Below are 24934 nucleotides of genomic sequence, written 5' to 3' on the forward strand. Positions count from 1 at the left end.
TTGAATATATCTGGTAGTATTATGCATGTATTGTGTTGTTTAAATATTTACATCAGGGTTCTTTAGATATGAAAGTGCCACCAAAGCATTGTTCTGGTTTTTGGAGTAAGTTTTAAGTTGGCAGCTCTGCTTGTGGAGATTTTTGTTTGACCTGTTCAAAAATAAGTCTGCTCCTGTTCCACCAGTGATCCATCTCTCACATTCACATCCATTTGTGCTCTAAAAATAAACTGGGAGCAATGAAAATTGCAACTGTCTGTGCAGAAGGGCTGGGAATGCTTTCTGCCAGAACTACCAGAAATAATTTGTTTGGAAAGAACATATAACAATTTCCAGGTTTGCCATGTGCTTTACTACCTGCCTCTTGTGTGTAGAACCCAGAGAGCGCCACAATAAAACAGCTTTTGAGGGAGAGTTTGTCGAGTTTAAATTAACAAGCAGAGACCATTTCCAGGATTTGGTCCTAGAATCTGAGTTAGTGTAATGGGAATAAGTCCCGCTACTGCAGGAGTAAAGGATGTTGGCTTCTCCATTGCCTTCAGTCACTCCTTCCAACTGGAAGTGCTCCAATCACTTGTTACTTGTTTTACACTGAATCACTGCTCAGGCCACAGAAAGCAGTGTGCACTGATGAGGAACTGGCAGTACACCAGGAGCCCCAGAGAGAACAGGATAAACCCTAAATATGCTCCCTTACCCAGCATCACGTGGCCATAAAAGGCTTTCCTAAGAGAAACTGGAAGAGAAGAAACTGAAGCCAGCTCAGATTCCAAGCAGCCTTCATGAGCTGCCTGTTGGGAAGAGGGGCAGCTCTGCTGCATCAGGCTGATCACTTGAGGGCTCAGAGCAGCTGAAGAGGATAGAAAGAACTTCACAAAGATGTTTGCAGATGCTTATTAAAACATCTTGGGGGTAGTTCCATCACACCCCACCCCCCCACCCCTTAGTTATATCTGCAAGTCATTAGTAACTGACTTGGGAGTGCATTCATTGCTACCTACTAATTATGGTTATGTGGAAACTAATGTGTGTCAGTAGTTTTATTGTGCTTATTTTCTCTGCTCCGTATTTGCTTTATGGAAAGACAAAAGAAAAAATCAGAAATAATTCCTTGTTTCTGATAGGTACTCACTGAAGACTTGTATTCAGAGAATTTCCATGCAAGGAGGTGATGGTTTATGATGTCCTTTTGAGCAATAGTAAAGTAAAAAAGGAAAAGCTAGGAATTGATCACTATTAGTTTTATTTAAGTATTTTTCTTACTATGTAAGCCAGCAGTCAAATGAGAAATGTAGATACCATCATAAATCATTTAAGTACTTTAAAATATAACTTGATCATTTTGTTTTTATTGCTCACTGAAGTGTAGAATATTACTGAGCTTTTTCAGAAGGAATAGTGGTTTTGCATTTATATATGAACTTTTGAAGACAGGCTTAAGTTCTACACTTCATACACAATGGATAGAGACTCAGAAGGGAGGGAGAACAACTTCATTACCTAGTACAGCGTCTTTGTGGACTTAACAAGTAATTGCAGATGTTACAATTTTAAAAAGTCTCATTACAATAAACATGGTTTTTGCCCCAAGTACACCACCTTACCCCCTCCCCCCAATTTCAGTTTTTACACTTGATTTTAATATTACAAAATTATAAAAGAGAACCTCTGCATTCTAATAAAAGTTAACAGTTTTGGAGAAACAGGTAAGTTGATTGTTCTCATAAAGCAAGAAACAATACTGGAGTGACAGTTGGCTTTAGAAGCTAATTACTCCCTATTTGTCTACAAAACTATTTCCAGCACAATAAAGAAAAGCCTGCTGACTTACCCATTATTTTAAAGTAAACACTAAAAGAGTATGTGTATGTAATTATAAGTACAACATCTGATCACATTTTTATATGCTATTAATACTCAACATTAAAAAGGAACGTGGGACAATTTTATTAAGTGCCTGCTTATGTTGGTTGCTGAGTCTTACACTGCCAGCTAACACAAGAAACAGGAGGAAAAGGAAATTCATCACTTTTTAAAAAAAATTCTTCCAAGAGTTTTTCAATTAATTTCCATAATTTCCGCTGTAGACATTATACCCTTCTGCTTTTATTAGCTGAATCTTCTTAGAATCTTGGAAGAGCACAACATCTTTAATTTTGCCAATGAATTCCTTCTGAAAAAGACCTGTAGTGACTATATTGACTTTCCTGCCAATTTCAAACCCACCAAAATAACAAATGCCACCATAGTTCAAAGCAGTGTATTTTCTGTGTGGATCAATATCTTCAAAAAGAATTAGCTCCTCATCAAGATACACCTTAATACATGTTTGGTTTTGAACTACAGTAACAAAATGCCATCTTTGGTCACAACAGGTGGAATATTTGCTGTGAATTAGAGGAACAGAGATTCTTTCTCCAAGATTAATCACAACTTTTAATGTTCCATTGGCAAGACCAATGGCAAGGAAATCATTATCTTCATCTTCACCTTTTCCCATCCATACTATTAAGCCTTCAGTTTGATTGGTAGTAAAATTTAAAGAAATGCGGCTGTACTGGAGATCTCTTTTTCCGTAATAAGGATCTGTGTATTTGATGTAGGAGTTGCCGATGAACTTTGCTATAAAAAAATTGATTTTGCTATCGCAGTACTTACCTGACCAGCCTAGTGCACATATGCAGATATATGAAAATGAAGTAGGTTGAGGAATACAGAGCGCTTGAGACCCACACCTGTTTTGTGAACAGTGAATAGATTGTTCACAAGTGCTCCCTACCCACTCCTGTGGGCAAGAACAAGAAAAGCCTGAGTTTTCAACCTGACACGTTCCATTATTTTTGCACACACTGTACCCACAAGCTGTTCCGTCACAGTCGCCAACGTTGGCTCCACCTTTGGCGTCAGTCACGGTAAGCTTCAGTTCCCTGTTGTTTATAACAATTTCTCGTATACAACCAGTGAAACCGGTAGGTTCATTTTGTACTGCCATTGAATTAACAAGGTTTAAGGAGGGCACCCCTCCAACAAAAAAATCTGTGTGCATGTCTAGTGCGTTCATTCCAGGACTGGCTTTTTGAGTAATGTTGATACCGTCCAGGTCCAGGTAGCCTTCATTACCAACTCTTCCTGCTTGGAGTGAATGCCATGTATTTCCATTTGCACGGACCTTCTGAAAGGTCTGTAGGATGATTGTCTTGTCTCCGAGATTGTAGCGTAACTGTATAAATCCATTTACTAATGATATACATAGAAAGTCACCTGTAAAAAATTGTATAAAATAGTTTTACTTTTTAGAGGCAGCACACTGAAGAGTAGCGTGTTCATAACCCTGAGGCTTTTATGCCTGCACTTCCCCAATACAGTAACTTATTTTCAGTAGCCTTGTACCTTCCTGGTGTATAAATCACACAAAGGGAAATGTTCCCTGATGAGCTTCTTGTGGCCATCTTTGTTTGTTTGTTTTTTTTTCCTTTCATTATTGGAAACTGAGCTCGTGTTTGCTTCAAAGAAAAAAGCCCAATGTTCTGAAAAGTTCTCCTTTGGTGCCAAGACTAGATAACTGCAGGTAGGAGGAAACAGGATTACTGGCATCCAGGAAATGTGAGTTGGTGTTCCCACGAAAAAAATCAAGTTTTGGCCAAATTATAAATGCCAGAATGCTCTCCATTTCCATATGCTGAATAAAGGCTTGATGGATTTGTCAGCTTAATGCACTGAAGGTTTGTCTGCACCAAACGTACTCTGCTTTCCCTGAAGCTGCTTTTTGCAACAGGGATGTTCTGGGTTTAATAACATGGCAGCTGTAGGAACAGATAAGCTTTTTATTGAAAAGGCCTACGTGGCGGGAAGTATTAGGGGGGAATTATCTTTTCTTGTACTATCAGTGTTTCTGGCCTTACAGGCAATGTGAAAGGAGAGCGCATACCGCTTCGACCTGGGCTTACAAACACAAAGAAGAAAAGCTGGGAAAGGTTAGGAAACAGGAGCTGGAAGGAAGGTGTATAAGGGCAGAGATAGAGTCCAACAGGGGAAGGTGACAGGGAGGCAGAAGAGTCTGCAAATTAAAGTCACATTTTCAAGCTTTTTGATGTTTGCCTTTGCAATGTAACTTTTATGTTGCTTTTTGAAATAGTAGGCATAAATTGGTTTGGGTTTTTTTAAAGCAAATTTATCAATTAAATTCATAAATATGTTTATTAAATTTGAATGTAAGCTTTCTCTCCTAATAGTTACCAGTAAAACTTAAGTTTCATGTATATTTTACTAATGAAGAAATACTTTTACATTTTGAAAGTACCGTTTCCTTAAAGATTCAGCAAATGGACCTGGTAGTAGCATGATGAAATTTGCTATCTTGGGGTTTTAATTTTTGAGTGTATCTAATCCTTGAACTACATTGCCTTTAGAGAAATTCAAAATGAATAGCTTAATTTACTGGAGGCTTGTGAAAGTTACTAAAATTATACCTCTCTCTTCAGCAGTTGTTCAGGTTCCCATTTAGGCAGGGTGGAGATGTTTCAGCTGTATTAGTGGCTGTAGAGCGTGTGCTTTGTGCCTCACCTTCCCTGCCCCAGACACCCACAGGAAGAATGAGAAGGCGGATTTTCCTTCTTTCAACTCCAGTCCAGTGATGGCAGAGCGCTTCTAACTTGCCAGTTCCCGTTGTGATGATCTGTTGTACTTGTCTGCCTTTGGCGTTCTTTTTGAGCACCTTGATTGTTTCTACTTTATTTCAGAAAATGAATACAATTCTCTTCACTTGTGGTTTCTCTTGCTCAGTGATGTGGCATTAAGCATGCTTAAGTTTTCGGTGGATAGTTTGAATGCGCTCATCTCGCTTGTTTGAGCAATATACATAATCTACTTGTCTATTTCTTTTATCAGGACCTCAATCCTAGGGTAGGAAAGGAGCATCAGAAAAAGTTTCTGAACTACCTTTTTGGCAGCATTCAGTCCCCTCCCCAGACATACAGACATGCATAAGGACATGTGTATTCATTCTTTGCTGTCTAGGAAGAACAAAAACATCTGACTAGGGTTGCTTGCTCATCTGTCATGTAATAAAGAGCTGGAGAAGCTGGAACTTCTCCAAGGCTTCCTGGCCTGCAGGGAAGGTTTTTGGTAGCTTTGCACATTTCACAATGATCTGTCTGAAATGATGTTGGAGAATAGTACTTCAGGGATCTCTAGGAAAAAGTGGACGCAGCTTCAGCAGTTAGTCATAGTGCTTCTTACTCAAGCCTGATGATGCCTGTTGCTAATGCACTTGCAATGAGTTCTGGAGTCTTAGTCTTATTACAAGAGCAAATCTGTGTTACTGCATCTGCGATCTACAGTGTAAAGAAAGGTTATGGCTGAGTACTCTGGATTATGTTCCAGCACAGACTTGAGGCTTCTCTTCAAATTGGAGTAACTTCCTTTTCTGCTAGTTGTGAACAAAAAAAATGAAGCTTTCCAATTTTAATTTTCCCTGAGGGTCTTAAGGCACTTTCTTACTCCCCTGGTTAGATCCTCTCACTGATGACTTGCCATTTTAGTCTTTGGACAGGAGAGTGTTGAGAGAATTTTTTTGATGTGGACATGGATCCCAGGGTTCAGCTCAGTATCCATGAAGTTTATCATGCCGTAGGTCCTCCTCAGGGACCACTGACTGAAAACATTTTAGGACTCTAATGTAAGGTGCTGTGTGCTCAGTGTCCATGAAACTTCCTCTCAAAGTGAAGGTAAATTATGGGCTTGTCTTTGTTCCTCTCACTTTATCAACCAGTGACATTTTCAACAAGGGACCTCAATCTGCCCTGTCTCTGAGGGATGAGTTACACAGCTGAAGCCTGTGCAGGCCTATGCCATCATGGGAGTTGCATCACCATTTTAACAAATGGCATTCTTGCCACTGAATTTCTCCTCTGAGCAGTCTCGGCATGGGAGACCACAAAGCAAGGTGGTTTCCACTGTTTCAGTTGGAGCATTACTCAAACCTGTCCCAAACGACCCTCCCTGGGGCCAAAGACCTTTCTGAGGAAGTTTGCTTTTGTTAAGTGTGAAGGAGATGACATCCTCAGTTTTTCCAGGACTAGACTTACAGGTGGTCCCTACATTCCAGAAAATGTGACCCGCACACAGGACACAAAAATTTACTTCCAGCTTTTCAGATTAGCATCTCATCTGATATGGACTGTTCATTCCTATCAGTAGTGTCACAAAAAAAAGCAGAGAGACTCCTGAGGTAGGCACTCACAGTTGTTCTTTTGTTGTGCACGCAAGTCTCTGCCCAACCTGTTGGATGGTGTGCAAGGAACTGTAAGGCAATCTGTATCAATAAGGTTGAATCTTTAGAAACAGGCTATCGTCGCTTAGCTGTGGCTTGAAACTGCGACATGTCAAGACCCTGGGTGTTAAGCAAAATCATCTGTGGTTACAGCATTCAGTTCTGTTCTGATGCACCTTCCTGCCCCTGTCATCTTCCCTGTGTCAGTAAAATAAGAGGGGTTTTTTAGTAGCCCAAATGCTAAGAGATTATTCCCTTGTCTTCTCAGGAGAAGGGGATTTTGTAGCAGGTGTTGCCTTAAGGAAGGAACTGTTCTGGAGTTAAAATAGCACATTTACTTGCAAACCCTAGTTCAGGGTTTTCACCAAATAGTTGATGGACAAAGTTGCTCCACCTCAGGATGGATTGTGTCTATTCCATAGTAGAAGCCAGTATTCCGAATCAGGTATCAATTTTTCTTCATCACTTTAATTTTCAGGTTTTCATTATGTGCACAAGCCTCACTTGCTCCCGTATCAGATATCAGCATTCCCAGAAGCCAACGCTATGTCCTAAGCAGTCAGTTCCTAAAACTGGGAATTAATGAAAAGTTTCCTAGAAGTACATCTGACTACTACTGTGAGGTCTGGATTATCCATGATGATATCTGCTTATATGACTTCTTTTGATGAATTCTGAATGCATCACAAAAATTTTCAGCTTGCTGCTGCTCTGAATAAGTGTGTAAGTCTGTAAGCAAGTCGGTTCCAGTCACACAGTCAAGTCTTAAATTGTCCCAAATGGTGACAATGCCCTTCATGTTCAGCCTTTATGCAGACGTGCAGGTGTGACTGCGTGTCCCCGTCTTGAGAGGCGATCATGCTTAAGCAGTATCAGGTCACTGTGGTTTTATGTTACCACAGGAAACTCATCTACATCATGATGTGTCAAAACTTTGTACAGTTGGAAACGCATGCTAGGAATGCTGCACTCAATTCTGAGATGTCCTATTCATGCCAGAAGCATCACTATGCGTAACAAACGTGATAGTGTTAAATTTACACTATCACAGATCTCTGCAGTTACTGCCTTCACTATCAAATCTGCCTAATGTCAATATATTTCCTAGGAGGACTGAGTACAATGTCAGAGGCTATCAGGCTGACAGACTGGGGGCAGGGAGGGTATCCTGGGTGGTATTTTTAACATTTCTCTTTCAGGGTCTCTTCCCCACAAAGTCTACCCTTGTGCTCCATGTGTATGTATATAAGGCAAGCCATTTATTACCTGTTAGAGTACCTGAATTTATTCCTACCCTTCACTGCAAATTGACAATTAGCCAAACGAGCTTCCAGGACATCCTTTTAAGTAACTTTGGAAGCAGGGGGTGCAGTCTTCTAGTCAGTGGCGTTCACCCCTTTGATGCTGTTGTTGTGTCCCCAGCGACACAGAGATGCAAGTCTCTCTAAAGGCTCCGTGTTTGCTCAAAACTCACTCATAAGTTCCTGGACTACTGAAGGTCTAGATTCCTTTACAAAGACTTAAGACATCTGATGCCTGCCCTTTTTCTCATCCTGTGTTTCTAAGCAGAAGCCTGTATGCTGTGCTGGGGACAGAGGCTTTGATGAGCTCAGTGCTTCACCAGCTTCTGCAGGGTCGGTGTCTCAACAGCTCTAGGCAGTGGTTTCCTGGTTACAGAACATCTATAGTCTTGGTTCCTTAGCCATTTCAGCATCTCTGGATGTACATTTGCTGGCCTCAGTCTATGCCTTCTGTTGCTTTTACCTCACCTTTCTGTCCTCTAGCTCACGGGCAGAATGTCCATTTCTATCACTGTGGTATCTGGTAGCATTTTCCGCCTTTCCTCGTTTCTTTTTCAGAAACCTTTATTGATCATTGGCACCGTCTCGATGACAGAGTGAACATTTGAAACTTATTTTCTCATAAGCAGTAACATTCACAGGAATCATTCCCGGTTAATGAAACCTCTTACCGTAGGTTCGTTTTAGTATGTGCTCATCTTCACTCCAAGTTGACCTCTTTAAGCCACCATAATAAAGTGCCTGTGTCTCCAACTGTATTACTGCCTGTAGTTGGTATGATGGATCCTATAGCCATCATGGCTCCAGAGGTATGTTTGCTCACTGCTCTTTTCCGCTTTGCTGAACTCAGTTCACATTGCTTTCATCCTTCCTTTTTTCATCATCCTGCTCTTCAGTTTTCTTTTCACCCTGCTATTTTCCATGGACCCACATCATGTCCTCTTACTCTATGACCCTTTAGGTATTCTTCCAGGCGTGGAACTTTTCTTGTCTAGTAGGGTTTGAAATGTCAGCCTCCAACTGAATGGCTGTACTCTATGGCCAAGGGACATGATCCCCTCCGCATGGGAGGGAACCTAACTGACCAGTAACTGTCCTTCGCAGCTGGATTTCTGAGCATTTCCAGGAGCCAGAATAAGGCCCAGGGCCAAGGAGAGAAAGCAAAGCAGAAGAGGGAGGGCTATAAATGGGTAAAACAAGGGAAGGAAGGACAGAGAGAAGAGATGAGCCTTATTCCTACCCTTCTGCAGCCTCTGCTGCTAATTGCTAGCCACTAATAGGTCAGCATGGTTGAAGTTTGCTGTTTTCAGCTTAATCTGTATCTTTTGTTGCCTTCCTTGTCTTTAGGCATTTGTTAACCTTGACTCTTGGCTATGGTCGGAGTGCATGCACACAGTTAGCTATCAGTCGGTTGACAGGTTGTAGCAGCTTGTTGCAGCTGTTCTAACTTGATCTTGCGTCTAGTGATGCCCATAGCCAGTGCCTCCAATGCACACTCACAGGAGCTACCCATGGGTATGCTTTCATGGATTATTACAAAATTATTCTACTCCATGTGTGGAGCCGCATCTCTCAGCTAATGCAAGACTGAGAACAGGTATCAAGCCAAGCCTGTAAATCTCTCAAACCATGTAAAAAAATCACTGTGGCAATAGGTGGATTCCAGCTTCCACTTGGAGCACCATCCCAGAGCAGAAGGGCATCACTAGGGTGCAGAACAACCCTGCAGAGTGATGCTCATGCATCTAGAAGGGGTGGGCGATTATCTATTTGTAGGTTAAACCATTCGGCCTCACCTTTCAAAAATGCTTCTCTCCTTGGTGAAGAAACTTCTTCTGCTTCCTTTAGTCACCACTGTCACCCAGGCATATTTTGGCAGCTACAAGGAGCCACCTTCCTTGAGAAACCTCAATTTGCCAGGCTCAGTTTTTGTTTACTTGCCAGTGGCAAATGGATAGCAACAGCACTTCATATGCAAGAGATTTCAGGACAATGGGGATGTCTGTTCTCTCACACAGACAGCTGGCAGTTCTGCTTCCTACGCTGCTAGTTTAGTCCAATCAATTGATCCCAAAACTAGTAACAAAGCAGAATTGATGTCCCTGTCGGTTAAGGAAACATGGCTACCAAGAGAGAAGACTTAACCACTCTAAGTTTCCGTTCTAAAAGTGGGTGGATAATCAATTTGTTTCTGATTAGGAAAACAACACTCCTCCCTGTGATTATTCTAGAAATTCTGAATATTTCCAAAATATTGTAGTCCAATTCCATGAGTCAGGTTCATCATAAACAACATCTTAGAACACCATGCAGACATCATACACCCATACTGGCTATCTCTTACTTTCATGCTTTAGATTTTTAAGCTGAAATGCCTTAAATATCAGGAGTTAAAGTTTTGATTTTTTTTTTTTTTTTTTAGACTGAATAGCTAACATAATCCTGTTAAAGAGAGACAGAGCACTGGTGTTGCAAATGTCGAGTATTAGATTTAGCGTGAGTCATCCCATTCTGTTTATTAACCTGACTTCCTTCTTAGTCACCCGGCATAACTGTTCTTTCTCATCTCATCAGGGACCAAACCTTTCCATCACCCTGGCCTGAACTCTGGAATAGTGCAGACAGTCTACAGCATATTCCACCTTCACGAACAAACATAAAGCTTCAGTAATGCTATGACTCAACAAGAAAGTAATGCTCCTTACTGCCTTTTACCCAGAGTGCCAAGGCCTTCAAGTATATAGCGTGGTCGCTATGTAAATGGACTGAATTATACGTTGTTCAAGCAGTTGATGGGCATCCGGCAAACCCTGTCTGAATTAAAGGCTATTTATTGAGCGGGTCTCTCACACTTTCATTCGTAGAAATAGGATACACTGCACTTGAGAAAATGTGAAGTGGGATGGCCTTCTACTGACACTGCTGAACTCCGCAAGAATGCTGTATTATTTGCAGAGACCTCACTCAGAAGCAGTGCGTGCAACTGTCTGCATCTCCACATTTTTACCTCATTGGCATTAAACAAGTAATCAAAGAGGGGGGAAAAAAGTCCCCTTGTCATTCTATCTGCAAGTTTCCGAACTAAAATATGCCTATACAGCTCACTTGTTGGGGTTTTTTTTCCAACTTATTTATTAATATAGCTAGCTACATCAATTTTGCCAAACTTTAAAATTATTTTCTTAGGGCCTGCAGAAATAAATACCACCAGACTTAAAGTCATGATACACATTCAGAAACAGCTGACAAATCAAGAAAACCGATGACTGACAAAACTATAGGAAATTCTGCTAACAGATAAAGATTCATAAGATGTTTTCCATTTTATGCCAATTTGCCCGGTGTTTAAATATGTGTACTGAACTAATCACATTGTTAGAGGAGTGGAGGCTAGAACCAGCATATCAACTTTCGAGTAAGGAGACCAGCCACCTACCCACCCTTTCTAGAAATGCATGTCATGTTCTTTGAAAAGAACAAAGCAAGAAGGAAATGTTTCAACAGAAATCTCACATTTATTTGTTCACCTACTAACGATTTTTTTTTTTCATGATGGGAGGATTTTTTTGGCAGGGGCGTGCCCCTGATTGGAAAGGTCCTGTGTATTGTTTACCTGGGTGACAAGCCAAGCCAATGTCTAACTGTGCTACTGTGAGATGCTACAACTCAGCATCATTGCTAAATTAGCTGCATAGTCAGAGCTCATTTCTTTTTTAAAAAAACAGCACTGCCTAGTGAGTAAAAAAAAAAAAAAAAAAAAAAAAAGTTCTAATTATTTCCTATTAAAAAGGAATTTTAGAAAAAAAATTCCTATGATTTTGGCAATCAATTTTATTAAATCTTACATAACTGTGTAGAAGAAAAGGCTTTATATAAAGTGTTTTCTAAACTAATCCCCAACAGAAAGCTCTTTCACATCTGCTGGCTTCTAAGAATACTTCTCAGTCTTTCATCAGTCTAATTCTGTCTGGATTTGACAGGATTATATGAAGGCAAACATAAAGAGCCAGATGATTAGCTTTTCCTAAATCTTTCAAAACTTCAGGACAGTGAAAATAATGGAAGTAGGAAATTTGTAAAGAAATTAAATTACTCTGTAGAAGATGTTTTTTATTTTGAAATGAAATTGATACGATTGTAGAAAGTGATTTAAAGAAACATTCTTTCCTGTGCAAACTAAACATTCATGAATGGCAATAAAACAAGGGCATGCCCGTGCTAAATCACTCCTGGCCCAAGTTAAACAGACTTAGCATTCTCTTCGATGCTTCCAGAGAGATATTTAATTTCTTTATATGCTAGCTACTTCCATGACCTCTGAGTATTCTTTTTAGAGAGATCCTTTTTTCTCTTCTATTTTTCATGGCCCATGTAATTCTTTAGTTTATACAGGAGAGAACTCTTCACTGAGAATCTCAGAATTTGGTCTGTAAGTGATAGAATTATAAAACATTCATTGTAGAAGACAGAGTTCTTTGCAAATAAATGTATTTCTGTCATAGACGTTCCATATCTTTTTTCTCTGAAGCTACTTCTCTGTATGTGGTTGTAATTAGAACAAGGCAAACAGGAGGTGCCAGCAGTGTATGATGTATTACCAGTCTTGACCAAATAGCAGCCTGTTGTGACATCTGTGTACAGAACGAGACGGTGGTAAATTGGGCATATGCATGTTTATATGCATATGTGCTGAGTATGTTTATCAAAATGTCTCAAAGCTTTAGGCTTTGAACAGAGAAACGTAAAAATACATGATGGAGAAGTGCTTTTTTGTCATACAAAGGCCCATTTTTGCATAACATACTACTTAATACAAGTGGAAAATTTGGTCTAAGATCATGTTATGAATGATATGTAATGCTTCTGTTTAAAAATGTGCAAGACACCGCATAAATGCAATATAAAGATGGAGTATGTTAATAAAGTAATTAGAAAAAACGTACACCTTAAAGACTAAATTACAAAATGTATTTACACTGGTTGGCAAATTACATTTTCTTGCCATGAAGTTTTAGGAATGTTAACTCAGGAAAGTTTAAAATACTTTTATAAATAGTAAAAATATTTTATTTGGATTTGTTTTTCACTCTGCTTATCTGGCAAATGCAGAACTTCTATGTTTTGCATGCTGCACCCGCAAGCTTTTCAGTGTTATATAATTAAAAAGTTCGAACTTCTGACGAACCTCATTAGCTCTTTCATAGTCTGTTCACTTTCACTTAACTTGTTTGATCAGTTTTTATATTGCCTTATGTCTGGTCATTTTAAAACACCGGCCCAAACTCCTAGGCTGTGAATCCTCAGTGTAGCTGCACTGAAACTGTGGGAGCAGTGTCAGTAAATGTCTGTTGAAAAGCTACACTTACTTACTTTTCGGGGGGGGAAATGGTTTCCTGAACCACTTCATCAAATACTTGCTGGCTTTGGACTAATCCAAAATTTTGTTATGCATGTTTTTTCTTATGAACTTGATTATTCCCAGTTCAAAACCCAGTCCCCATGGACAGTGAGTTACAGAGACTGAATGCCTCAATCTTTTCAGTGTACTGCCTTTCTTTTTCAAAAAGTACCTGGGTATATGATACCAGCAAGCTGGAATATCCCTACCTGACTGAGCACCCAAATGCTGTGCAGTGTAAAACAGGATACCGTCTGGAGATAGAGGCTGAAACTGTAGTTTGATGTGGGTCTTATGCCGGATATAAAAGGGTGCAAATGACATCCATGATGATTCATTGCCTCTGAAAGATGGATCGCTAATGGAAATATCTGAAAAATACAAGAGGAAACGTAATCTGAAAGATATTTTGAGAGGACTGCATTATTATGGCAGCAGTTGTCTATAGTTATTTTGTATAGTTCATAAATGCTGTACATAATACTTCCAATTCTTCCCTTTCCAAAGACTAAAAATAACCTAGATATAGAATAAAACTTAAATAATAGCAAATCAATGCCATTTTGTCTTCTGTGTGCCTTCTTTTCACTAACAATCAAGTTCCTGTTTGTAATGCAAAATAAATGTGATCTTGTTAGTGTTCATTTTCAAATAAATCTGAGTGTAAATTTTACATTGTTTAAAAATTCAAATGCAAAATACTTTTGCAGGAGTCAGAATAAACATTTATTTCTTCACCATACAGATGAAAACCTTAGTGGAGGATTTTTAATGAACTGCTTAGTGTGTCATAAGAATGTACATTTTAAGTGGAAGGTGTTCATTAATTGCTGCTGAAATTTGTTTTTAGGATAACCATACTGAGATGGTTGATAATTCAAATTGTCATATACTGAAACGGAGCACTTTCACATAATTATAGTGAAGATGCAATGTACACTTTTGAGCTACACACAGCTTCATCATTCTGCCTTACCATTTCTCTCAATGCCGATTGTTCACGTACCCCTAAGAAATCAGGCTGGTTAAACTTCCTTCAGCCAGCTGATAAATGATTATAGTTTTCTATGCTGCTACGTCACTTGAAACTGTTTCCGATTTTCCCCACTATAATGACATTACATATCTGAGATATAATTACATTAGTTCTTAGCTAATTCATGATCGTGTGGTTGTTAGTTTGCTGCATTTGTGGGTTCACTGGAACAAGTCATGCTATCTAGATGTGCGGGGTATCCTCAGACCTGCGTGTGATAAGCCCTTTTTACTACTTAGTGAACAGCAGCACTAAATGCCTGAACTGTTGAGTGCTGCCCCCTCCCTTCTCACAGTTTTCCTGCTGAAGCTATGCTGTTTCTCTTAGAAGAGGCCAACATCTTCATTTTTGTGGTCCCAATTTCATAGTTTTATAATTTGCTTTCAGTCAAATATACCTTCAAGATGTCCTCATAGGGTGGTTCTAGGCAACCTTATGCTATCTTTCCACACTCAAGTTTTCTGCATAGTGTCTGCTTGTGAATTCACTTGCCATCCAGTTGGACCTTGAATTGCCCGTTGCAGATGGGCCTAAGTTATTAGTCTGGTATGCAGTCAGCACGCTGCAAGACTTTGTAATCTGTCACACCACCTCTCTCAGAATAGGATTAAGGGTGTTTCTGGTGGACAGATGCACCATTATACAGGATCCAGATCTCTCACCTGTTACCAGCATAATGACCTGAGGATGCCTCTTGAATGGGTATTAAGAATACAGCTGGCCTGTTTGGTCATTTTCCCCACTGGATTGCAGTTAATACTTCTGAGGAAGGTGCATGATTTAACCTCACAAATTCTCAGTAAGTCTAAAAATAAGTTTTAATCTCTGGAATATCAATTAAAATGGATTTATGAAATGATTGAATGATCAGAATCAGGCTTTTGATGAGCTGTTATTCAACCTATGTATATATTCTCATGCAAACACATTACATTAACAAATCACTCCCATCCTAAGTATCATAATAGCTGTTATGATACCAGGGCTAGGCAGTGTCTGTAGTAATATATTACACTATGTCAGAAATGTGAAGTTCCTGGCATCTATACTTAAAACCTGAAGAAATAAAAATCTTACCCTGGAAGATAAATAGTAACAGAACTCGCTAAACAGATTAGATGATGTAATTCATATCACTAAAACTTATAAACACTATCAGGTATAAAAGACAAAATACTACTTAATAATCATTCATTTTATACATAGATATTTTTGCGTTATGTATCATTTGGAAGTCAGTCTTAGCAAATTTTTGCACAGCGAGACTTACATACGGGGGAGCTGTGCCACAGCGGTCAATCTTATATTAAAATATGCTGCTGCTTAAAAGGTCATACCAGGTGAAGTGTACAATGAGGCATCTAAAAGTCTTCATGTCAGATTCAGTTTCACTTTATCAATGTAGTTAATTCTTCACTGCGTATGAAGGAAGCACGGACAATGACAAGTGTGAAAGCAAAATGTTCAGCTGGAGCAGGATTGAAATGCTATATTGCTTATCATTGGAAGGTATAGGAAAGACAGATTGCTACAATAAAAAGCCTTGCAGCAGAGAGAGAGAACAAGGATGAAGAAAGGTGATTTTTTTTTTTTTTATAGTATCACTCAGAGAATGAATTAAATCCATGGCTTTACATTACAAACAGAGTATTAAAAAATAACACCCACATCTTCAGCAGCAGATGTCAGAATGCTTTAGAAAAGAGGTATTAACCTGATTTATAGATATCAAATAAAATAGTCTATTTAACATACTTCATTCTGAAACTTCCAAGATGCAAATATTTTATTCTCATTTTGCTAAAAAAGAGGTTTTATTCCCAATAAATGTATCTTGACAAATGTCAGAAAGCAACATATTTTGCCACAATGCAGCAGGACTAACTACAGGAAGTACAAGAATGACTTCTAATTTGCTTGTAAATTATCTGTAGATCCTGTAAGTACTGATTATATCCATGGAAAAAATCTCACTTGACAAGTACATGGAAATGTACACCTGTATCTCAGAACAGAATGTTTTAACCTTACTGCAGTGCACAGGGATGACCAGTATAAAATTTCAGTTTTGCAAAATTACATCTATAGATAGACAAACTTTTAAGGTGAAGAATAAGACAATTTAAGCTTTTCAATTTGCTTGTATGGCAGGCGTCTGCAAAACTAACATGTCATGTCAAATGCTGAGGTACTTTACTGTTGTTTTCTTGGCAACAAACTTTTTTCCCACCTAATATGAGAAAATAAGCAGCTCAGCTAAACTTACACAAGACAATTCCTGTGTTACATATGCTTATTCCAGAGAAACTCTTTGCTAAAACAAATGAGGTGAATGGATGCCTTTGCCAATCCTATAAGCTGAATTTGTCTGACTTGTGCTGTGTAACTACTACTTTACTCACTAGAGCGCTCAGCACTGTGTGGTGCATTGTAAGAACAACAGGCATTTAAGCAAACATTTCTGTTCTGTATCTGATTAATGACTCACTTTTCTAAGCTGAGTACTGGTATCTGATGAAGCTATGCATTTCTAAATGATACCAAGAGAAACTCTAAATCTCTTTAGACCAGTTCCCAAAAGTTCCCACAAGTACTATTGTTGAAGTGTGCTTTTCTTTCCCTCTTCTACACATTAATACCTCTCAGGTTCCTCCTGCTATCCTCATTTCATCAGCCCTGTCATGCTCAGACATCGCATTCAACTGTTGTTATGAACAAAGCTTTCTAGGTTATTCTTGCAGCTCGGTTCCCACCATTGAAGCAGAAGTGCTTGTACACATCACAGTCTACTTTTTGATTGCATGACATTCTGATAGTTTCTTCAAGCAGGTTGTTGCATCATAACTTTCAGCAAGCCCATTTTGCTATTTGGCATGTCAAGGAAACTCGCAGTGGAAAAGTAAAACAGTCAACATGAAAAAACTGAGCTCAAACTCCAAGATGGAAGCACGGAGGCTGTGGAAGCAGGGATGGGCTACCCAGCAGGAACATAGAGCCAGCGCCCGAGTTGAACAGGGACGGAGTTAGGAGTCAAAACTCAGCAAGGGTTGAAACTGGCAAAGGATGTGAAGGGAAACAAGAAGGGCTTCCAACAAGAAGGCTAAGGAAAATGTGAGGCCACTCCTCAAAGGAGTGGGGCCCTAGTGACAAAGGATGTGGAAAAAGCCATAATACTCAAAGCCTTGTTTGGCTCATTTTTCACTTGGTAAAGCCTGATCAAACCTCCCAAGTCCCTGATAGTTGAGCTGGGGGAAGTGAAACATTATCTATTGCAGAGGAAGAATTTGGAAGCACATCAGCTGATAAACCATACACATAGGGAGGGCACCAGTCAGGATCCCTCCTGACTGAGGTGGCCTGAGATGGCCACTATCACCGTGAGGCTGCTCAGGATCAATAAGCTCTCAAAGGTCATGGTGATCACAGGAAGTTCCTGATGACTGGGAGGAAGGCAAAACATCATGGTTTGGATGGATGAGTCAGTCTGTGATACTAACTAGCTACATCCGTTTGCTTTTCTTCCCTCAAATCCTTTTTGCAACTAACTACATCAAACAAGATTTTTCATAGAACTCTGTCACTTACCACCATAAATCTACTGTCCTGACCACAAGCCATAATTTCATCTCGGCATTTGTTTTGTTTTGGTAGTGTTAGAAGCCAGGCTTACTGTCAGGGAATGGTGAGGGCCGGGAGCCAGGAGCCAGGGGCTGGGAGTAATATAACATGGCTAGCAGGGCAGAGGCCTCTCAGCTCAGAGCAAGACGAGCAGGAAAGGCCGGGACAGAGCAGCCAGGTCAGCTCCAGAGGCCAGGTCACCAGGGCAGGTCCACAGTGATGAGGCACGTGCGAAGGTCAAGCCTACAAGTCAGTCTGTGGGTCCAGATCAACACAGCCGGGCAAGGCATGGATGGGACACTGCTGCAGTGTAGTTCAGCGAGCGATCAAGGGCAGGAGCCTCTATTAAAGCTGCTGCTGAGCTCAAGCTGGGCCTTCTCAGCAGCGCTGACTTCAAGACCTGACTCCAGCCCCATGTCTAGGCTGGCTCTGAAACCAAGCAGACAAACCCTCAGGAAGCATCGGGAGGATGCACTCAGACCCTGGCGCTTACAGGGCAATTCTAACAGTTCGTGAGCAATAAACACCTGTCTGAAAGCTTTAAACTCCACAGTCAGAAATTTTCAGTGGTTTCATTCCTTCATAGAGTGAGCACCTCCTCCAGATCTTTTTTTCATTTTGGAAAACAATGACAAAAATGGCTGTATGGAAATCAGCTTAAGATGCAATTTGCTTAAGGTTGTAGCTCACAGATTACTGATGTTGCATGGGCATTTTTTTCTTTTTTCTGTGTAAATATTTGGGAAAAAATGAAAAAAATTAATTCCACTTTATTGAAATGGAAATGTATTTTTCTTTTATTTATCTTTTTTATTTATTCTTCAAAGAGCTAATTATTCAGAACTTATAAACTAATTCATGTATAGAAAAAAAAGTATAGTTCAATTTCCATTTTTAGCACAGTAACAAGTAGAGCCTGTTAACAAAAGTATTGATTATTAGCACAACTCAAATAGAATGGTTAGAAAAACGTATTCATGAAAGTTGCAATTTTGCCAGACCTGCAGCCATTAGTAACGCTTGCTGTCCCTGAAGAGGAGAGACTGAGGCAATCATTATTCTGAGCAATACTGGAATAAAAGATTGCAATTTGGTAAGTGAAGTCTACAGTTCTGTTTCGTTTTGTTGCAGTGGAATTGTAATCTCTACTTTTAGCTAATTAGAGACCTAATTAGCTAAGAAGTAACATCCAGGAGCATATGGCTAAATCCCTAAAGACATCTCTGGTTTTCCAAAGCCTAAAAGAGCTATTACTAGCCAAAGTGAAAACAGTAGACCTCAGTCTTCCAGTATGACACATTAGGAGATGAGTGCCTAGAATAAGTCATGTGAGACAGCAAATTGTAGTGGGAGCAGCTATGAAACCTCAGTACTAGGAAATCAATTGATCCAGAAATCTGAACTAGATTCTCCTGCATCTGTGGATATGGATATTATTGTCAGGATACAAGTAATTTCTATTTCTTCCGTCCAATGAATATTTCAGTTAACAAAAATTTCCCAGAAGAGATTTGACAATAGAGGAAAAAAAGAAAACCTTACATATCAAATTGCTCAGTGGTTATTATATTCTTTGACGATATGACAGATAGCGGTTTAAGTATTTGCATCATGATAGTGAAAGTGAATGCTTAATCACTTGGCAATTAGGAAACTGCGATACAAACAAAATCTACAAATGTTTAATCCATACCTGGCTTTGGTAGTAAATCTATTTTAGGTACTGAAATGTTCTGAAGATGCTTTCAAGATGAAATGTGCAAGAAGAAACATCCAGTCTGAGATTGCCTCACTGGAACCACTTCTGCACTGGAAGTTTTCAGTTGTCTAAAGACTAGGGCATCGAGTGGGACTGTGAGTATCTCAGGGCAGCCTGATAAAGCAACTGGTAAAGAATTAAGTATCTAAAACTTTGTTAATCTAGTTTCAAATTGAGATCTTCACTTACTTATATCTTGGACTGGATTTAATCCGACAACAGTGCAAGTGTGCTTTAAAGAGGACTGGAGTATAAGCAAGCTGGTATTCTGCATTGTGTTTATGAGAGTAATTAAGTCAGGGAAATAGATGACTATAAAATTGAAGGGATTAATTTTGGCATTAAGACAACTTAGCTGTCTACACATATTATTTATAGGCATGAAAATACCCATTATGGTCAACTAAGACATAGGACAGGATTCAGTTGCTTAAACATGCTTGTCGCTTGCCACTGAGATGCTTTAGCATATCCAGGCCGACCGCGTGGGCCTGTCTGGTATAACAGCAGACACAGGACCTGCTGCAGTCGGCCGCTGGAAGCCGTGAGGGATATGTGGCAGCGTGTAAGCAGGTCCCATTTTCAGGCAACTGCATAGCATCGCTATGCAACACAGTCAACAGATCTGGAAAGAGATTCACCTTGTCCTGAAGCAGCCTCCTCCAAGGCTCCATTCAATTTCCTAAATGTAGGTGCTTACTGTTATTTTGTCACAACCTCTATTGCCTTACCTTCATGTGCCATTCCGGAAAAGGTGTCCAACAGGCCCTGTGCCATAGCTATGAACCCTGTCTGGATGCTTTTGGATACGAGTTTGAAAGCCAGGACAACTCACACAGCACTAAGCATCTATATTTAGAAAAGCTTCTTATCAGCTAAATAGCTTCACTGACCCTATTGACTAGATGTGCATTAACCATAATGGGAACCTATATATTGAACTCACATGTAGATACTTAAATCTAGGTTCCTTGCATTAAAAAACAGGTCTTACCCTTGATTCCTTGACAGAGTTTCTAACTCTGAACACCTTCATAAAGTAAGGTGACTAGCATATTTTCAGCAAATCATTCATGCTCATAGAGGAAGTCTGAAAATAACTCCAGAGCCATCCCACTAAGTGCTAGTTAGCTGGCTGTATCTTGTTCTTATTCAGTTGGTTAACTGGAGGGAATGCGAAGTGCATGATTGAATTTTTATTGAGATAGCACGTCACTCATGGCTGACTTGGTATGGAAGGCATTACTGTTGTACTGCATATCAATTCCTTCATTTTGTCATGCATGCCATCCACTTGAGTTTATACATGATTGATCCATGGCACATATTTAAGTAGGCAACTCACTTCATTCTACCTGACATTTTAAATTATACAGAGAAATATTAAAAATGCATGTTTTCTTGTGCCTACCATGAATATTAAGTCCATAAGAATGTGGACTGTTACTGATAAATCTGAAAGTTTACAATGCTTTTTAGGTAAAATTTTAACAGCACCTTTTATCTATCTAGGACATGACTGCTATAGCTACTGTTTAAAGATTTTCTCATGTTACCTCAAGGTTTCAAAAAATAATAGTGGAAACAGGAAGCTTGATGGGACCAGTGTTGCTTAAATGACTACATGAACACAGTAGTCACTGTGACCCAAAACAACAAGCTAATAAGTGTCTGCAGTTGTCCTTTAAATGATTAAACATAGAAACACAAGTTTCCAAATAATACCTATTAAATAGTCTGTGCATTAAGCCAGTAAGTCTAACGGCATTGTCAGATAAATCCAACATATGCGTGCAGGCATGTATGTGTGCTTGAGTGTACGTAAGGTGTCTGGTCATGTAAAAGTCTTCAGCTAAATCATACTGTGAATTAATTTGTCTTACAATAGCAGTCAAAATATGTCAAGTAACATTCTAGACTAGGTAGAAAGAAAAAGAACTTTATAATAAAAATTCTTCCAAATGTCAGTTTCTTCCATTTCTCATTCACTCATCATGACTATGAAGATGGATGAAATAGTTACAGCATTGTTGTTACTTTCCCCCCCCGCTTTTCTGTCAGGTTATCAGTATTTTCAAAGCGTTGCTGTATTTTTTGTGTCAGAATAATGCATTTTGACATCAGAATAATATCTAGAAAGTTGACTTGAACTAATAAACATGACCAAAGGAAGTTGTTTGCCATTTGTCTATCATCAAGGAAATGGCTTTATTGCTTGACAAGTATCTCATTAAATTGATGACAGAAAAATGAAAAGCTCTTTACATTTGCTTTCCTTTCTTCAAAAGCCATACATTGACAGGCAGCATTTGTAGCTATGCAACTCAGAGACTAATATATAGTTGAAGAAATCTATTTATTCACTTATTCCTTTCTGAAAAGGGCAGTAGGATTCTGTTATGATGCCTCGAAATCAAGAAAAATTATTTTAATAGATTTTATGAAAGTATGTGCCACAAACTAATCCTGCTAAAGAAGAAAATTGCTGAATAATTTAAAATTTATAGAAATATTGCAATGAAAACCGTGCTTATTTTAGCCACTGGCAATTCTTCTCCAATACTGCCATCTATAGAGTCTTTCAAATATTACAGTGCTGTCCCCTTAAATGAGAATATTATCAGGTCTGTGAAATCTCAGAGTTAACTAATCTGAAATTAGAGCTCGTCTTAATTCCTCTGCAAAATCAAGTAAATTATCTAGGCCATAAATTTCATATGCTTAGTATCTAGAGGAATTCTAGCTTATGTAGAAATATATTTCAATGCTTAACAGAGTATCAGCTTCATTGACTCCAAATTTATTTTTGCTCAAGTTTTCAACTGCCTTAAGTGACACTGTTTATGTCAAGATGAGAGACTTGATTTAATCCATTAAAACAAATGGCAAAAAAGCTATGCCGCAAATGTTTGGATGCTAGAAGACTACTTCAGGGACATGTCATATACAGTTGCTGGGTTAAACTTTTCTCTAAACCTTCATTATTGGCCACTGCTAGAGACAGGATTACTGGCCTCACACAGGGAGACTCTACTTATAAGAGGACTAAGCTGCTGAGATGATACAATTTAGAAGAGATTAGAATATAATTGCAGAGAGTCACTACGGATAACTTGTCTGTATTTTTAATGTTAACTTCTCTTAATAATTACTAGTTACGAAAAATATATTTCGTTCACATATATAATAACGATGTCCTATAAATCAAACTATATCTGCAGCAACAGGGTTTTAGGCTGTTGCTTCTTCCCAGGAAGAATCATCCTTGACACTCTATCTTGGCCACTTTTTCTCACAGTAGCAATCACACTGAAGCCGATAGGTCTAATGCATACCTGCAGGAGAGCTGAAACAATCAGGTTCTTAAAGATTTCTCCCTCTTCAGAGATCCTTTGAGATATCTAATTACACAGGTACTCATTGGGCCAAATGGAATAAGCTGGAATTTGGTGTTCAAAGCCATGCAGTAGATTGTCCCAGACATAGTGCTGGGAGCTGGGGCCTCTTGTTGGTTATGAACATGCTGTGTTAATGAAATAACTAGACTAAATTACATGCTGGTCTCGACTGAAGCTTCACTTCTTAATCAGAAGACAATTTAGAGTTGTCTGGTACTTCAGTTGCAAACTTTAAGTCAAATGAACTAAAGATTTTGTTATCATATTTTGATGTCCTGGAAAATGTAACTACTTTAAAAAAAAATCCCTGGATACACTACTTCCCCTCATATTCCTAATCCTTGTGGTTAAGGGAGTGCTAACTAAGAATTAACACTGTGCCAAGTCTTGGCAATGTCTGATTGCCATTCTATGCACTTCAGGATTTGGGCTGGTTTTCCTGTGCTACTGTTACAGTTGTGACCTTTTCAAACCAGTGGAACAGAATTATCTGTTGCTTCGTGTGTCATGAACAGTCTTAGAAGTGGTCTGAGTCTGGGTGGCAATGTTAACACTAAGTAAAAAAGACTCCTGCTTAAATTTTCCACTTCCTTCTCATTTCATCACAACCACTTTTATTTTTGGCAGTATAAATTAATAATTTTTTTGTTTACATCGGTGCTACCTTTAGAAAGCTAACACACTTGAAGAAGCATCCTATCTTATAAGTGTTAATGGGTTCAGATAACACAGTATATCCAAGAAGTAGAGCTTTAAATTATTCTAGAATTAATGTATTACTTTGCCTTGCCTGACAAGACTTTGTTCCTCGGACCCATTCGGATCTGATTTCTAACCCTCTCCTCTCTTCCTAGTGCTCCTTACGGATGCTTGCCTTTCCAAGTAGGTCTTAAATTTCATAGGCACCTTCCTACTGCACTTCAGTCACCAGTGTGCTACCTACCTGCTAAACCTCTTGATATTTCTCTTAGAAAAGTCCTGGCATTTGCTTTGGCAGGTTGAAATATACAATGAAATATTTGCTCTCAGAGTGTCAGACTGAAAAATACCTGTCTACTACTTGCTGAATAAGAATTGATCATATACAGCCTATAGGAAATGCAGGGTAATTGAAACTGCTACCCTCTCTTGATCAAGTGGGTTGATTTATTCTAATTTCCTCTAAAATATATGATTTAATACACATCTTACTGCAACCTCCTGAGAATATTGCTCAGTATTTACACTTTGGCAATGAATATGGTGAGAGCGGACCAAGTAAGCACTGAATTTCAGGTCATATGACCATTCAAACTGTGTTTAACTGATCTTGCTCTCCCTGGGTTTACTCTTGTTCTAACTTAGTTTTCCAACTACTGAACACTTGTTAGTGCAGCTACGACTTCTAAAGCTTAATCATAATATACCATATCTCTGTGCAGACAGTCGTTGCATCCTTGGTGGTTTGAGTCGTTGCTTTAAGGAGGACACATCATGTTATTCTTTAAGAACAGTTATGTCATCATCTGCACATATGCTTTCATCTCTCATGTACATAGTTCCTAAAGAACCACAGATATTTTTTTTGTGTTTGCTAGGAAAGTTAGTGCTTGATTATTGTCAATTTATGTTTAAGTACCCTTAACATTTGTGGTCAGAGTACTCTTCCTTATTATTGTGGTTCTACCCCTACTGCCCCATTTACTCACTTCACCTGACTTGTTGTCATGCAATCCACACTGTTGTACTGTATTTACCAGTTGCTATTATTTGGTGAAGCACTATTTGTTCTTACTCTTTGTTATTCTCCTCTGCTTTTTTGCCTCATAAATCTCTTCTGTCTTTTTCTCACACTTCTTTCCTTCTTTCTTGCAGATTCATTAGTCTCCATCATTTAATTTCCCTTTGTTCTCTCCTGGTCCTTTGGGCTGTTCATTGCTCTCTGTCTCTTTTTCTTTTGGCTCCAATAACCACCATCAATCCAGAGATGAGATATTCAATCTTGATAAGCAGCTGTTTTTTAGCAATTTGCCATCCACTAAAAGTGCAAACTGTGCTTTGAAAAATCTCATGATAATTCATTATTCTGCCAGAGAAAGGTGAAAAGCAGGGTAAAGAGTTTGGTCAGGACCCATAGTCCCTATTCATAAAAAAAGAAAGCTTTTAAATAAAAC

At 39.0% G+C, this 24934-nt stretch overlaps 1 protein-coding gene across 1 annotated transcript in view; it reads right to left on the reverse strand.

Annotated features, from left to right (window-relative positions):
* Positions 1-192: 192 nt before the first annotated feature.
* Positions 193-24934, reverse strand: part of EYS (eyes shut homolog) — a 906089-nt gene continuing 881347 nt past the window's right edge. Inside the window, 2 exon segments of the mRNA XM_075747398.1 lie at positions 193-3261; positions 13180-13341. Coding sequence (XP_075603513.1) covers positions 2063-3261; positions 13180-13341 — 1361 coding nt within the window. The 3' untranslated portion in view covers positions 193-2062.

The sequence above is a fragment of the Balearica regulorum genome, chromosome 3 (genome assembly GCF_011004875.1).
Source record: "Balearica regulorum gibbericeps isolate bBalReg1 chromosome 3, bBalReg1.pri, whole genome shotgun sequence".
Lineage (NCBI taxonomy): Eukaryota > Metazoa > Chordata > Aves > Gruiformes > Gruidae > Balearica > Balearica regulorum.